The 14,606-nt window shown below is 38.0% G+C and overlaps 1 protein-coding gene across 1 annotated transcript in view; it reads right to left on the bottom strand.

The window, feature by feature from the left end:
* Positions 1-14,606, bottom strand: part of NUP155 (nucleoporin 155) — a 38,553-nt gene that overhangs the window by 3,507 nt on the left and 20,440 nt on the right. The window contains exons 17-32 of the mRNA XM_058170117.1: positions 14,094-14,156; positions 13,820-13,970; positions 11,400-11,466; positions 10,695-10,813; positions 10,150-10,253; positions 8,970-9,103; positions 8,015-8,206; positions 5,459-5,597; positions 5,115-5,250; positions 4,187-4,340; positions 3,768-3,872; positions 3,495-3,649; positions 3,277-3,406; positions 2,535-2,648; positions 2,160-2,280; positions 1,301-1,411 (exon numbers count right to left, since the gene is read on the bottom strand). Coding sequence (XP_058026100.1) covers positions 1,301-1,411; positions 2,160-2,280; positions 2,535-2,648; positions 3,277-3,406; positions 3,495-3,649; positions 3,768-3,872; positions 4,187-4,340; positions 5,115-5,250; positions 5,459-5,597; positions 8,015-8,206; positions 8,970-9,103; positions 10,150-10,253; positions 10,695-10,813; positions 11,400-11,466; positions 13,820-13,970; positions 14,094-14,156 — 1,995 coding nt within the window. The remainder of the gene's footprint in view (positions 1-1,300; positions 1,412-2,159; positions 2,281-2,534; positions 2,649-3,276; positions 3,407-3,494; positions 3,650-3,767; positions 3,873-4,186; positions 4,341-5,114; positions 5,251-5,458; positions 5,598-8,014; positions 8,207-8,969; positions 9,104-10,149; positions 10,254-10,694; positions 10,814-11,399; positions 11,467-13,819; positions 13,971-14,093; positions 14,157-14,606) is intronic.

Raw genomic sequence — 14,606 nt, 5'->3', positions numbered from 1 at the left:
ATCTTCGGACCTTCCGTCGTGAGCTAAAAACACATTTATTTATTCAAGCGGGACTGGCATAAGTAGTTTTGATTTTAAATTGGGGTTTTATTAATATTTTAAAATTTAAAATTTAAATTTTTAATTTTCAGCCTTTTTGTAATTTGCTATGTTTTAAATATTGGTTTTAATTGTATATATCCTGTGTTTTATCTTTGGCTGTACACCGCCCTGAGTCCTTTGGGAGAAGGGCGGTATAAAAATTTAATAAATAAATAAAAATAAATAAACTCCATCTGACCAGTTTCTTGATGTGAAGAACAGAGACATCTGCTGCCTGTGACAAGACGGGTTGGACTTAGTCTATTGGGGAGAAGCTGAGGTTTTTCAACATAGTTTCTTTAGCGTCAGTGAGACCAAGAAGTCTTGGGCATAGAAAGAAATAGACATATCTGAGCACATTAGATTAAAAGGGCCAAACCCAGAGTCTTGAGAATTCACACACAGGACACTCTTAGTAACTACTATCTTCACTAATATAAAGGTCTTTAGAAAAATCAAGAAGTGGTCTCGTAAAAGGCCTCATTAACCTGTAGTTATATTAACAGTGTAAGATTACTGAATCCAAAAAAACGGTATCTGTTTTTCCTCTTCTTAGCAACCACATCAATATTCATTGGTCCTATGATAACTTAAAACATTTAGTTTCGAAGTTGGCCACAATGTACCAGTTTTTAATCCCCCCTCCCGCAATTTTGCTATTTATCAAGGTAATTTTTTTTTATTTATTTTTTTAATTTGCATTTATATCCCGCCCTTCTCCAAAGACTCAGGGCGGCTTACACTATGTCAAGCAATAGTCTTCATCCATTTGTATATTTATATACAAAGTCAACTTATTGCCCCCAACAATCTGGGTCCTCATTTTACCTACCTTATAAAGGATGGAAGGCTGAGTCAACCTTGGGTCTAGTGGGGCTTGAACCTGCAGTAATTGCAAGCAGCTGCTGTTAATAACAGACTGTCTTACCAGTCTGAGCCACACAAGGCAAAAGACCTTTAAAATATTTGCTTGGATACAATTCCGGAATCAGGTGGCTTCCATCATTTTCCCACTTCTGCTCTGCCTCTTGGTTTTAAATGACAAGCAAAACGCTGAAGCCTACAAACAGTATTTCTGGATTCTACCATTTGACGATTTTGAAATAAGTATTTAGCACAGATTAAAAAACAAACAAACAAGCAGTAGGACTTTTTCAAATTTTCTTTCAACTTCCTTGACAAATCTATATTATTCAATACCTAAAATTGACTTATATACCTAAAGGAAAATAGCGTGGTGTTCCAGCATAAATTTTCCCAAGCGTTACCATCTTCAGACTAAGTGCCTGCATCCTGTCAGGAGCACTCATTGCAATGCTGTCACTCAGTGCTGAAAGAAAAAGGGAAATCTATTACATATATTCTTTCAAACTTCAACTCAATACAATTAGATACAATAAACTGATGTCCAGGCGAGGAAAATTAGATGTCTCCCATTGAGTACTGATAATACCATGGCAATGACTGATGGCAAGCTCCATTCAACGGAGCTTCTCCAAGCAAGGAGAGATAGCCCTTTTGTACTCCAATTGGTTGAAAGTAGGTAACGTCATCAGTGCGTTACCTAGTTTGATTACTCAAATATCTCCAAGAAAAGAACCTAACTCAGAGAACACCAAGGACTTTTGTTTCAGCCATGGCCTACAACTATTCTCCTTTACTGATTAAAACTTTTACTAAGAGCCTTGAAAAATTGAGTAAATAAAGTAAATTTTCATGTGAATGGAAGTTGTTTATTTTATGAAGAAATGCAATCTAGGTGGAAAGCTGAAAATAAACTTAAGAAATTTATGAATGAACACTAGAAGAGACTAAAGCTCCAGGCAGGGGGAAAAAAGAGTGACATTTGCAGGATGACAGATAAAGGCATGATAGCAAGACATTTCAAAAAAACCTTTGAAACTGAGAGATGGCAATTATTGACAGCAGTGGCAGAGAAAATCTCAAACAGGTAGGAATATCGGAAAATAAACTGTTGTCAAAAGACAGAAACTATTGTTAAAACTAGAAATATAAATGACAAATCAAGAGATGAAAAATGATCTGACAAAGGCTTATTCTACTTACAAAAGACCTACCTTTTTCAATTATTTCTTGCCAAAGAGTTTGCACTAAGATAGGATCTGAATGTCCAGCACAATGTATAATGGCCAATTTACACTCAGAGAGTTTGAATGGATCTGCAAATTCCCCATAGAGCTAAAGATTTAAAAAGGCAAAATAATAACAATTTGGTCACTTGTAAGAAATGGAAAACATTATTTAATACTAATTAAGTAATGAAAATACTGAATATCATATCTTCACCTGAAATAGCCAATAAGACAGACAGACAGTAAGCCAGCTGCAGTTTTCAAGTATGAGTAGGAAAAATAAATTATTTAAGATGTAAATATATATCCCAACAAACAAGTTATTTAGAATTGGAACCTAGAATGGTGAAGTTCAGTTACCTTGCTAATTTCCATCAACTCAGAATCCAACTGGGAAACTGCATCTTGCACTGAAGAATGATGAGAACACTGATGGTGTAAGGCTTCTTGTATTTGAAACTGTATCCTGGCAACCTTAAAAATACAAGAATATTTAAATGAAAAATTTAAGGGTAAACTTTTATAATTACTGTGCTTATAATATTTCTATATTTGAATCATTCCCTTTTGCTCACTTAAAAAAACACCTTTATACTATTTTAACAAATTACTGTTACAATAATTTTACAGTTCTGCATCATTTTGATTATCACATAGAAGGCAATACAATAGCACAATCATTATCTTCTTTTAACAACCCCATAATCCCTTGCAGGGTGGAATCTGGGCAACTGAATGGAGCTAGCAGTGTTTACTGGCTGGATGCCCTTCGTGGCGCCAATGCGGAGTTTTGTTCAGCAGATATAGTCTCATTCTGCCCAGAAAAAGAAACATCTGCCTCTACCTACCTGAACTCACAGCCTCCTGATTGTGAAGCGAGAGCTCCACCTCTAGGCCACTGCACCACTCCCAATACAAAAGCACAATAAGCAAATAAAATTCTATCATTTTAAATTATTATTTTTAATAAATGAAAGTAATCACAGATGAAAGGTGTTGATTAAGCATACTTTTTTCATTTTTAATTACAATATGAAAAAAAAATATATGCCTCCTTCAAGCAACACTGGCATCAATGTCATGCAAACCAGCCTTTACTTACTTCCATTTTCTCTTCCAATTCATGTAAAAACTCCCCATCTGCAGCTATCGGCGATATCGCTGTTGAGCTCTTAGCACTCAAGATAGCACGTGCGATATACTCAAGACGCTGCTGAAGCGAAATCTCAGTGCTATTAATAAAGCCATGTAATTAATAATCCATAGAATAATAGTAATGCAATCATAATTGAAGTCTTGGAAGAAAAAAAGATATATTACCTGTGCATGTCTGCCAATTTTGCGAGCACCCTGGCTGCATTACTAAAACTTCTATTTTTCTCAAAAAATCTCCATAGCAAATCCATATAGCGAACTTTGTTTTGATCAATTTTGGCCATACGTGCCAGATATGGCTCCAGAAAGGGAGAGTTTACCTAGAGAAATGGAGGGAGAGGAATCTCATTGATTTGCCATTGTTGTATTTATTGTATTTCTGAAATTGAAGCAGAAACTATATTTATGGATGTTCATCAAACTCTTCTGTGATCTTACCTGCAGCAATTTATCTGATAAATCAGCTTGAATCAACCAGCCATAAAGGGCAATACTAAAAAGTTCATCAGTGGAACGCTGGGCCAGTTTAAGCATTTGTTCAAACTAGAATCAGGAAGACAGATACATTTTAAAAATTATTTGTGAGATTTGCAAGAATGTAAAACATGCATTCACTTCTAGAATAATTTAAATAGATCTTTAATAGCATATACTAAAGTATTAAATACTGAATGCTTCAGTATTTACTAAAGTAGTAAATACAGAATATTTCTATACTCCAATTAATCTCTGAAAATCTTGTATGCAAGAAGCTATTATGCTTTAATAAGGAAAATAAATAAATTTTTAAAGAATGATCCAAGAAATCCTATTCATCCCTAAGGAACTGCTCAGTATATGACTTCAGTAGGACTTACATGATGTCCTGCTTCCTCATTGCTCAGCATGTTGGGATCGGAGGACAAAACCGGAGGACCCGGTTTCTTGGGCACACTGGGAGACTGAGGGGCAGCTTTGCTTTGATTAATCAGCTCCTGAAGGGTGTCTGTGATGCATTTATAACAATTTAACCTGTAAAAAGATGACAAGTGGAGTAACATGCTAAGGAGGGAAAAACAACAACAATGTATATCAATGTCTTCAAGTTTTATCATTTTAAAATCACACATATTCCAAATGACACGTTACTTGAGCATAAGATTAGTAGAGACTGGAAGGTTTATAAAAAGTACAATTTTCTACAATACAAATTTAAAAAAATAATAAATTTGGTAAAGAACTTAGAACCTCAATTTACAACCATTCCTTTAATGACCATTTGAAGTTACAACAGAACTGAAAAAAGTGACTTGTGAATAGTCCTCGCACTTACAGCACTCCTACAATCATATGATAACATTTGGGCATTTGACATGTATTCACGATGGGTCATAAATATCCTGAGGTCATGTAATTGCTATCTGCGACTTTCCCAACCATCTTCTGACAAGCAAAGTTAATGGAGTAGAAGCTGGATTTGCTTAACAACTACATGATTCACTTAACAACTGCAGTGATTTGCTTGACAACCATCTGGAGAAAAAAAGGTTGTAAAATTGGGCGAGACTCAGTTTACAATGGCCTTGCAGAGCAAGGGACATTCTGGTTCCAATTGTGGTCGTTAAGTTGAACATAACCTGTATGTGATGACAACATATCCTTGGGAGTGATATCTCTGTCTACAGTAATTTAGTTTTTTACAGTTTCTCCCAGTTTTTTACAGTTTCTTCCTTATATTAAAATTCCCAGCTGCTGATACCAATAATTTTTGGGGAAAAAATCCCTTCTGTTTTCCAAAATACTTACCTCTCCTGGAAAGCCTGCCAGCCAGTAACATCCTCTTCTGGTTCATGGTTTTTGTAATAATGAAGTCCAAGGCCCTGTGGATCCTTTTTCTCTGCAGCCGTCAGAGAAAGTTCTACTACACCCTCATAGAAACGCACTTAAAATTAAAAAGAGAGGGAGGAAATGATATTAGGCAAAATGCCTCGTAATTTTAAAACTAATTCAACTATTTGTTTCTCTTGCTGTTTTAAACTCTTGTGATTTGAGTAAATCTGTTTCTGTACTAAACACATTCTTTACTCTTGCAATAGCTGAAATGAAAAGATGTTGATGTGGAAGCTTTTCAACAAATAGCTGCATCTTACCTTGCCTATACTGTACACAGACGTTGGCAAGATCCACCTGAGTGCTAATTTTTTGGTATTCTTTCAACGACTCTCTTAACATTTTCTCTTTTTCTGACTTGTTCTGAACTTGTCTGGACCTTTGCAGTAGTTCATTTGCCTGGAATAACATAAACAGACATCATTTTTTTTTCATTCTGTATCTGTCTTTGAACCCCCAGCCTGAAAATCAAATTTTCACCACAGGAAATTATTGGAGAAGATTCTGGTCATATTCTGTAAGATTTTTAAAAAAATCAAATGGAGATTTAAATATTATTTTACATTTAATGAGTATCTGTTTTGAGTCATATTTGTCATACAAATGTTAAATTTCATGTTTGACCAGCAGAGGGATGTTCTTTTGTGTCTGCGTTTCTGTGTGCATGTGTAAAAGTGAAAGAGAGAGGAAGGTGGGGAGGGGTGGGAGAGATTGCGCATAGTATCTTCAGCTTCACTTTCCAATCATCTCTAGTTTTACTTCAGGCCCTATTTAGAACCTGGAATAAATAAATGACTGAATAAATATATAGTATTCTAAATAGTTCATAAAAATAATAATTAAAAAGAAATTAAGAATTAAAAAGAAAAAGGAGGGGGAGAGGACATTTTGATATCTACATTTTGTAGATATCAAAGAAATGCTATGTTATAGCATTTGAGGTGCTACGAAGCCGTTGAGGTGATGGGCCAGTGTCTTGAGGCCGTGCGGGTCTGGATGGGGGGGAACAGGCTCCGGCTCAACCCTTCCAAGACAGAGTGGCTTTGGGTTCTGGCGTCCCGGTACAGTCAGTTTACACCATCGCTGACTGTTGGGGGGGAAGTACTGACCCCCAGGGGAGAAGTACGCAACTTAGGCGTTCTCCTGGACGATCGGCTGTCCTTAGAGCAGTGTTTCTCAATTGTGACAACTTGAAGAGGTATGGACTTCAATTCCCAGAATTCCCCAGCCAGCACAGCTGGCTGGGGAATTCTGGGAGTTGAAGTCCACATTTCTTCAAGTTGTCACAATTGAGAAACTCTGCCTTAGAGGAACATTTGACGGCCGTCGCCAGGGGAGCATTTTATCAGGTTCACCTGATCCGCCAGTTGCGCCCCTTCCTTGACCGGGACTCCTTACGCACGGTCACTCACATCCTCGTCACTTCCCGCCTGGACTATTGCAATGCTCTCTACATGGGGCTCCCCTTGAAGAGCGGAGGCTCCAGCTAGTCCAGAATGCGGCCGCGCGGGTGATAGAGGGAGCACCGCATTGCTCCCACATAACACCTATCCTGTGCGGCCTACACTGGCTGCCGGTGGCCTTCCGAGTGCAATTCAAGGTGTTGGTTACCTCCTTTAAAGCGCTCCATGGCTTAGGACCGGGATATCTACGCGACCGCCTTCTGCCGCCGATTGCCTCCCAACGACCTGTGCGCTCCCACAGAGCGGGTCTCCTCAGGGTGCCGTCGACCAAACAATGTAGGTTGGCGACCCCCAGGGGGAGGGCCTTCTCTGTGGCAGCACCGGCCCTGTGGAACGAGCTACCTCCGGGGTTACGACAACTCCCCGACCTCCAGGTCTTCAAACGTGAACTGAAGACCTTATTATTCCAGCAAGCTGGACTAGCCTAAGAAATATTTTAGTGAAATTTTAAATGGGTTTTTAATCGGTTTTTACCGTTTTAGTGATTTGGCCATCAAATATTTGGTTTTAATTGTTTTTATATTGTTATTTATTATATTGGTATTGTTGTATTTTAATATGGCTGTGAACCGCCCTGAGTCCTGCGGGAGATGGTGCAGTATAAAGTTTAATTAATTAATTAATTATTATTAATAATAATAATAATTACACAATACTTGCTGTCTCATCCTCACTGCAGTTAAAGCAAAATTTGGCTGCATTATGGGCAATTGCATCACATACCAATAATATTCTCTCCTTGAGAATTCCTTTATAAGGCCAAATTAGCACATTGTGAAAGTTCTGGGTAGAATTTACAATACAATAGAACATCCTACATGTCTTCTGTGGTTTGGGAATCAAAGAGGAAAAGTCATGTGTGGAAGGCATTTTTGGGGATTTACCATAAGTGACTGAATCTAGCCAGTCAATGCAATGTCTGTTATTGATTAAGGATTCACATTAATCAGCTGGATTGGTGATAAAAGACAGTCTCCAAAAGTTATGCTGCCTTGATGCTAAGCTAATATCTTGTCATCCTAATCTAAAATCTTTTCCTTCAGTGACCTTTTGGCCTAATTTGATTTGCCTCATTAGAGAAGCCATGGGCTATTTTCTGTCACATGCAACTGAATGTCTATATAATCTTGTGATAAGGAAATATGTCTTAACATTCAAGTATTTCTAATCAACTTTGTCAATGAATGCATTTTATAAAAAACAAGTCATTTTTGTAGTATTTTTTATTAAAAAATAAAATAAAATTCAGCCCTATTCATATCTCGTTAATAAATCTCTTATTAATCTGGATCAGGTGGCACGATGTATACTTAACTATAGCTAGTTTAAATAAACTAGCTTACTCTCAAATACCTTAGAACAGATGGCATCATCTGTGCTGTAGAGTAGTGGACAAATGTCTTGTAAATGTGAACTGATGCCATCCACAGCAGCATGGTCTCTGATGTAGCAGTTGATAAGGGAAGCAATGACGGCTCCAGTTAGTTCTTTATCTCTAATGACAAGGTCTCTGAAAGTAGTAATCTTCAGATGTTCTTGAAACTCCTTTAAAAAAAAGCATAGCCACATTTCTACTACACCCCAAATAGCTTGATATACCTTAAGCAGACATCCTAATGTATTTATGAAAAACTATTTAAGGAAGATGATTTGCAGGAGATAGTATATTGTCCTTAAATATATACGCATTTAAAATTGTACATTGTAATTACCGCATTTTTCTGAGTATAAGACGCACCTTAGTTTTTGAGGAGGAAAATAAGAAAAAAGCTGTTGGCAGGTGGATCGGCCTCATGGAATCAGCTATTTCCAGAGGTGAATTTTAGCAACAGGTTCCTTGGTTGTGAGCTCTGTGCCTTGCTTTTTTTTCTGCCTCTGAAACTGCGTTTGAGAAAAAACATTTTTTTCTGCCTCTGAAAACCTCCGAAACAGCTTCAGAAAAAAGCCTCTGAAGCTCTGTTTGGGGGCTTCTTTTCTGAAGCTGTTTGTGGGCTTATTTGTTGAAGCTTCATTTCTGATGCTTTTTCCAAACCTCCATTTGAGAAGCTGGGTGGGGCTACATTTGGAGTATAAGATGCACCCAGATTTTCACCCTCTGTTTTGCGGGAAAAAGGTGTGTCTTATATTCAGAAAAATACGGTATGCTGAAAAACTGATATAGCCTGTTAACCATCCTTTTATATTGTGTTCTGATTAAAATTAGATTTTTATATTATACTTTAAAATACATTCTGAAAATTTATCTAGATTTTTAAGATGGCTTTGTGCTATCAAAAACCACATAAAAAGACATGTAGCTGTTACATACCTTCGGTAGCTCACCTACAATAATATTGAATTGATGTTCACAAAGAAGCTTCCACAGAGCCAGCGCTTGGCAAGTTTTTCGCACCAACTGTTGGATGCTTTGTAGGGAAGCTTTCTCAGATAACTGTGCTTCTGCTGTAAAATGAAAACATGGGATTGCTGCTTTTTATTTTCTTGTGTAATCCTTTTCAAGAAACCAACAACGAATATATGACTGTATGGCTCTCCAAACTCTTTCAGTTTGGACAGCCTTTTGCCTAAGGGACATTGTCCATCATTTAAGGTGTTAAAGTGTTTCACAACCTCAAAAACTTTAAAATGCGTGGACTTCATTTTCTAGAATTCCCTAGCCAACATGACTGGCTAAGTAATTCTGGAAGCTTAAGTCCACACATTTTAAAAGTTTCTGAGGGTAAGCAGCCTTGAGAGAAATGTATTTAGTTTAGATCATTTATGTAGTAATGCAATGCAATAAACTTCAACATAAATACAAATTATATGTTTGGAATACACGTACACACACACACAACATATATTACAAGTAAAATATAAAAACATTTTAAAACAATAAAAAGAGTAAAACAGTAAAAAAAACTTTAAAATATCTAATTTGAAGTACATACAAAAGCAAGGTATCTGGTCTGTTAACAATATAGTCAAGAGAAGGGGCCCTTGGTGTCCAATCTTCAGGAGCATATCCAGGTTTTTAGAGCTTTATGAAAGGCTAACAAGGTTGGGGCCATTCTAATCTCCTAAGAAGGATGTTCCACAGAGCAGGGGCTGCTGTAGACAAAGCTCACCTTCTAGTCCCTGCCTGCCAACATTCTTTGCCTGATGGGATCTGCAGAATTCTATTTGACCAGGTTGGACGGGTAGAGACTCTAGGAAAAAGGCAATTCCTCAAGCACACTGGCCCCAAGCCATGTAGGAGTTTGAACTGCGCCCAAAACACAGTAGTAACCAGTGCAGCTCTCACAAGAGGTATTATGTGTGCCTTATATCTGTTGATAAATTGACTTCACTGACCATTATGAGCTCAATCTCTTTTGGAAAAGACAATTTCTTCTCTAAGTATCAATTTTTGAAAAAACAAACTATTTTTCATCAAGGCAACAAAGATTTTTTTCTTATAACTTTTTTCCCCTAACAAAAATATATGATCGTGCCAAACCCAAGTTTACCATGAAACTTCCTCTGAACTTCTTGCTGCATTTGTTGAGAGCTTCCAACCTCATACTGCATCACTCCAAGTAAACGCTGCTGCAGGGTAGCTGGGTTGATGAAACTTTATAAAGAAAACAAATCCAACAATGTAAACAGCATGCTAAAATTGCAACGAACAAATTGGAGCAGACACAGATTAACATCCCAATGGCCATGCTGGCTAGGAATTATGTCAATATCAGCAGCAACAAATGTTGAAAGCGACAGGTTGGGACAGCTTTCGTCCCTACAACCCTTCTTACACCAAGTGCTGTTCAGCAAAACTAGCAAACAGCAAGAACAGAGCTTGCTTTGTCACACTCCAAATTGCACAGAAATATTTATCAATTAGTTTATTGTAATTACGGCTGGCACTAAAATGTATACATTCATTTGAAAAGTTTGTTATGGAACCAATTCAGCTTCAGAAACAGAAATACTTACCATTAAAAAGAACAGTTAAAAACAATAGCTCCAATGATTTTTTTAAAAAAATGATTATGATGTATGAAAACCATCTTACCTGGGATTTCTAAGAGATCCTATTGTAGCAAAATGGGAATTCCTGTCCAAAAATTCCTGCAGCCCTTTTAATTCCTGTAGCACTGATTCTAATAGTTGTGGGGGAACACTACTTTCAACCTAAATAAGGGAGAGAAAAGCAAAGGCTTAGGCCCAAATTACTCCTGTTCCCATATCCATGGTCCCATACCCTTAGGCTCTAAAACAGCCACCTTCAGCAGGCCATGCCACAAATAAATATACCATTCTGCTTTTTTCCAAGCAGGGCTTTTAATATATAGTGGATATAGAAAGTCTAGACACCTTGGTTAAAATGCCAGGTTTTTGAGATTGAAAAAAACAAACAAACCCCAGACCAAGACAAATCACTTCAGAATTCTTTCCATCTTTAATATATCATCTGTACAATTCAACTGAAAAACAAACTGAAATTGTTTAGTGGGGAGAAATTAAAAATAAAAAAACAGAATAATGTGTCTGCATGAGTATTCATACCCTCTTAAAAGTAGGGATGTGGCTGCATTCAGAATTAACCAATCACATTCAAACTGATGTTAAATAGTAGTTAGTGCACACCTGCCATCAATTAAAAGTGGCTGTGATCAAGCCCATATAAAGTTAAAAAAGTTAAAAACATTTTGCATATTGCAATAAAACTCTTACTAAAAATTCTGAATAGCATGCATTAATGCCCATCATTACTTACCGCTACAACTTCTCGATTACCACTCTTGAAAACTCTCTCCACAACTATGCTTCCATCCCAAATGTTTCTGGAAAGCAGGAAAATGCAACTCACCTTTTAATGCTGTCAGAAATCTACTTTGCAATGTTCATGTTACATATACCAACCCTACCACCAGTTTACAACACACACAGGTTTATTTTATATGTAATATATGGATGCTTTTTTCCTAATACTTGCATTGAAAAAACATTCATGAATTCATCTGTAACAAATTCTGTATATATATTTGGCAGTTATTCATTTGAAAGTTTTTTCAAAATTTACAAATTTTCTACACTATAATATGGGCTGGGTTTTTTTCCTTTTTTATTTTTTTACTAAAAGGTAACCAATTTGTAATATATGCACTAGTTCCCCTTTCATTACCAAATCTGTGGGCAAACTATTATTATTATTATATTAGATAGTCTTTAAATTAGAAAGGCAATTGGGACTGGAATTTCTGTCACCAAGTGAAGTTGTTGTAAAGTGTACTAGATGACTAGATCGTTCAGCGATGATGATTTTGGAAAAAACTCAGCCTTGACTCGTTTCTGCCAGTGGCTAACCTTGTGGACTTGCCTTTTGCCTTGTGGACTTAGATTCTGGAGCTTGCCCCATGAGCTTGCCCCTCTCATCTTTGGACTTCCTCTCTGCCTTTGCAAATTGGTTTTGTAACTCATTGGCTTTTATTTGGGTTGCTGCCTTTAGGGAATTGTGGGGTGAAGCCTTACCGGCCATTGTAGGGCCATTTGTTATGGAGTTCAACAGAGCAATAAAGGACTCTATTATAGCCTGCCACTGCCCACTCTAGGTGATCTGTGTCATAGCAATAACTAAGCAAAACTTGGATTTTCTTCACATCATTTCAATGAACTATTATAATTGAATTATTAAAATAAAGTTTGGAGCATTTATTTTTCTACCATATCAGAGTACTATATTGAAACTTTCACTGAAATATATTTTGCACAGTAAAAAAAATATATACGGCTAATTCAGGGTTCTGCAATTTTTAAACACTCAACGAGCCATTTGGACCAGTTTCCCACAGAAAACACTGGGAGCCACAAAACATGGGTGGACGTGACCAACTCAACATCACTCACTCTCACCCAGTCACATGACTCTCTCTCCTTCCCTCCTCTTTCTCTTTCTGTCTATCTCTGTCTCTGCCTCTTGTCTCTCTTTCCCTCCCCCCCTCACGCTGTCTCTTTCCCTCCCTTTCCCTCTCTCTATCTCTTTCTCTCTCTCTGTCTATCTCTCTTTCTCTTTCCCTCCCTCTCTTCCCCCCCCTTTCTCTGCCCCCCAGGGGGGTGGGCAAGGAACCCCTAATCTGTTGCTGAGTGGTGGGAATCTGACATCGGGAGGCCAACGAGCCCAGAAGCAGCACACCAACTATCAGCTGGTTGTCGGAGAGCTGAAGATCAACTGACAAGCAGGGAGGCAGGGCATCATAATACCAGTGCCTCTGCAGGAAAAGCAACTGACATCCAGGAGGCGAGAGCGAGCCAACAACAACGCTGCTGTTGCCAAGGAAGTGGGGCAGCATCACATTGTGGCTTTGTGTCGTAATGGGCTCCAGGAGGAGGGGATCCCGTCTTCCCCCATTGTGAAGAGTGCCAAATTTCACTGTGCTGCGCAAGACACTGCGAAAGCAGCAGGCAGGCCATGGAGGCAGCAACAGCAAATGTACCGTGACAAAGATAGAATGCTATTTTGGCAATTGCAGGGGCGTTTCGCTCCTGCACAAAGGCTCTGGCCATCACCACCATTGCGACAAGGCAATAGCTCTTTCATCCCTCTGCCGCGACAGGGAGCCGCAGCAGAAGGATGAAAGAGCTGCATGCAGCTCTGGAGCTGCGGGTTGCCAACACCTGGGCTACTTTCAAAACTGTTAAGGTTTTTTTTTCCAAAACAGAAAAACAATAATGTATCTTCAGCATTTTTTAGAGTGAGCCAATACACGTATTATAGCCAAAAATAATTTAATCTATCTATGTCATGACACTTTGAGCCATATTCTCCCTGCACAGCCTCATGAAGACTGGACATTTATGCTTTTAACTAAAAGACTTTATTGTGTGCCACCATCATCCTTAAACTTAAATAGGGCTAGTGGAAAGTGGGTTGGTACCACTAACTGCAGCTGCGACTAAACAATCTGGTTAGGCTGCGCACTGTGTGCAAAACTCACTGTTTCTGGAAAAGACTCTTCCACACATGGAATGCCATAAACCAGATATATTTCTGGAAAACTAGCAGACCATTCTTAGAACAGCCAGATACAATATAATCTAGATGAAAAACACCAAATTGTGCTGTTGATGGAATATTCTGTCCTGGAAGAGTGAGTTTTGCATATTCCTGATAAGCATTTCGAAGGAAAGTATACTCACCCTATTATTCGGGAAAAGTATAAGCAGACACCATTGTGCTTTCCAGAATACACTATCTCAGGGCACACCATTCCACTGATTGAAGTGCCAGGCTGAGTCATATGACCAACTGCAGTATATACTGGAGTGGACATGGTAGGAGGCTGCATACCTGAAATATTAACCCATTATTTAATGGTGCAGTTTAATCTTAATTATATGCTAAGCTGTATATGTATGTAATATGTTTCAATAACTGAAAGACGTTATTGAAGAATAAAAAAAAATAAAATACCTTGTGCGGGTGTTGCCAAAAAGCTTGGATTAGAGTAGGGGCTACCAGGAGGCAGAGGTGAACCTAATGCATAAAAATCACAAGGAAATCACTTTCTGTCAGACATATGAATGTAATTCTAATAAATTTCAGGAGATATATCCCAGGGTTAGGAAATGCTTGAAAAGCACTGTTCCCTTTTGAGAAAGCTAATCATTCCTTCTCATACCCAAATGGCCACCATGAAAGCATTGTTTTTAAAGTTTAAAGAGATGCGAAAAGTTTTTAAACGTTAAAGAGATGCCAAAAGTAAGGACAGCAGGGAAAAAAAATCTGTCTTTGTACTGCATGTAGGAAAGAAACAGAAATGAATTCTTTTTGCAAAACAGACAGGATAGAAAGGAAAATATACAAGCCTGATCCCACGATGCAGACAAACTGGAATTTTGCAGATCACTGTTGATATCAGGCTCTAGTCCTCCAGATTCCCCAGATCAGGCTGCAAAGCTAGCCCGCAGGCACAAAAATGGCTTG

The sequence above is a fragment of the Ahaetulla prasina genome, chromosome 2, assembly GCF_028640845.1.
Source record: "Ahaetulla prasina isolate Xishuangbanna chromosome 2, ASM2864084v1, whole genome shotgun sequence".
NCBI lineage: Eukaryota > Metazoa > Chordata > Lepidosauria > Squamata > Colubridae > Ahaetulla > Ahaetulla prasina.
The sequence above is the reverse complement of the archived record's forward strand: the minus strand, read 5'-3'. Positions and strand labels throughout refer to the sequence as shown.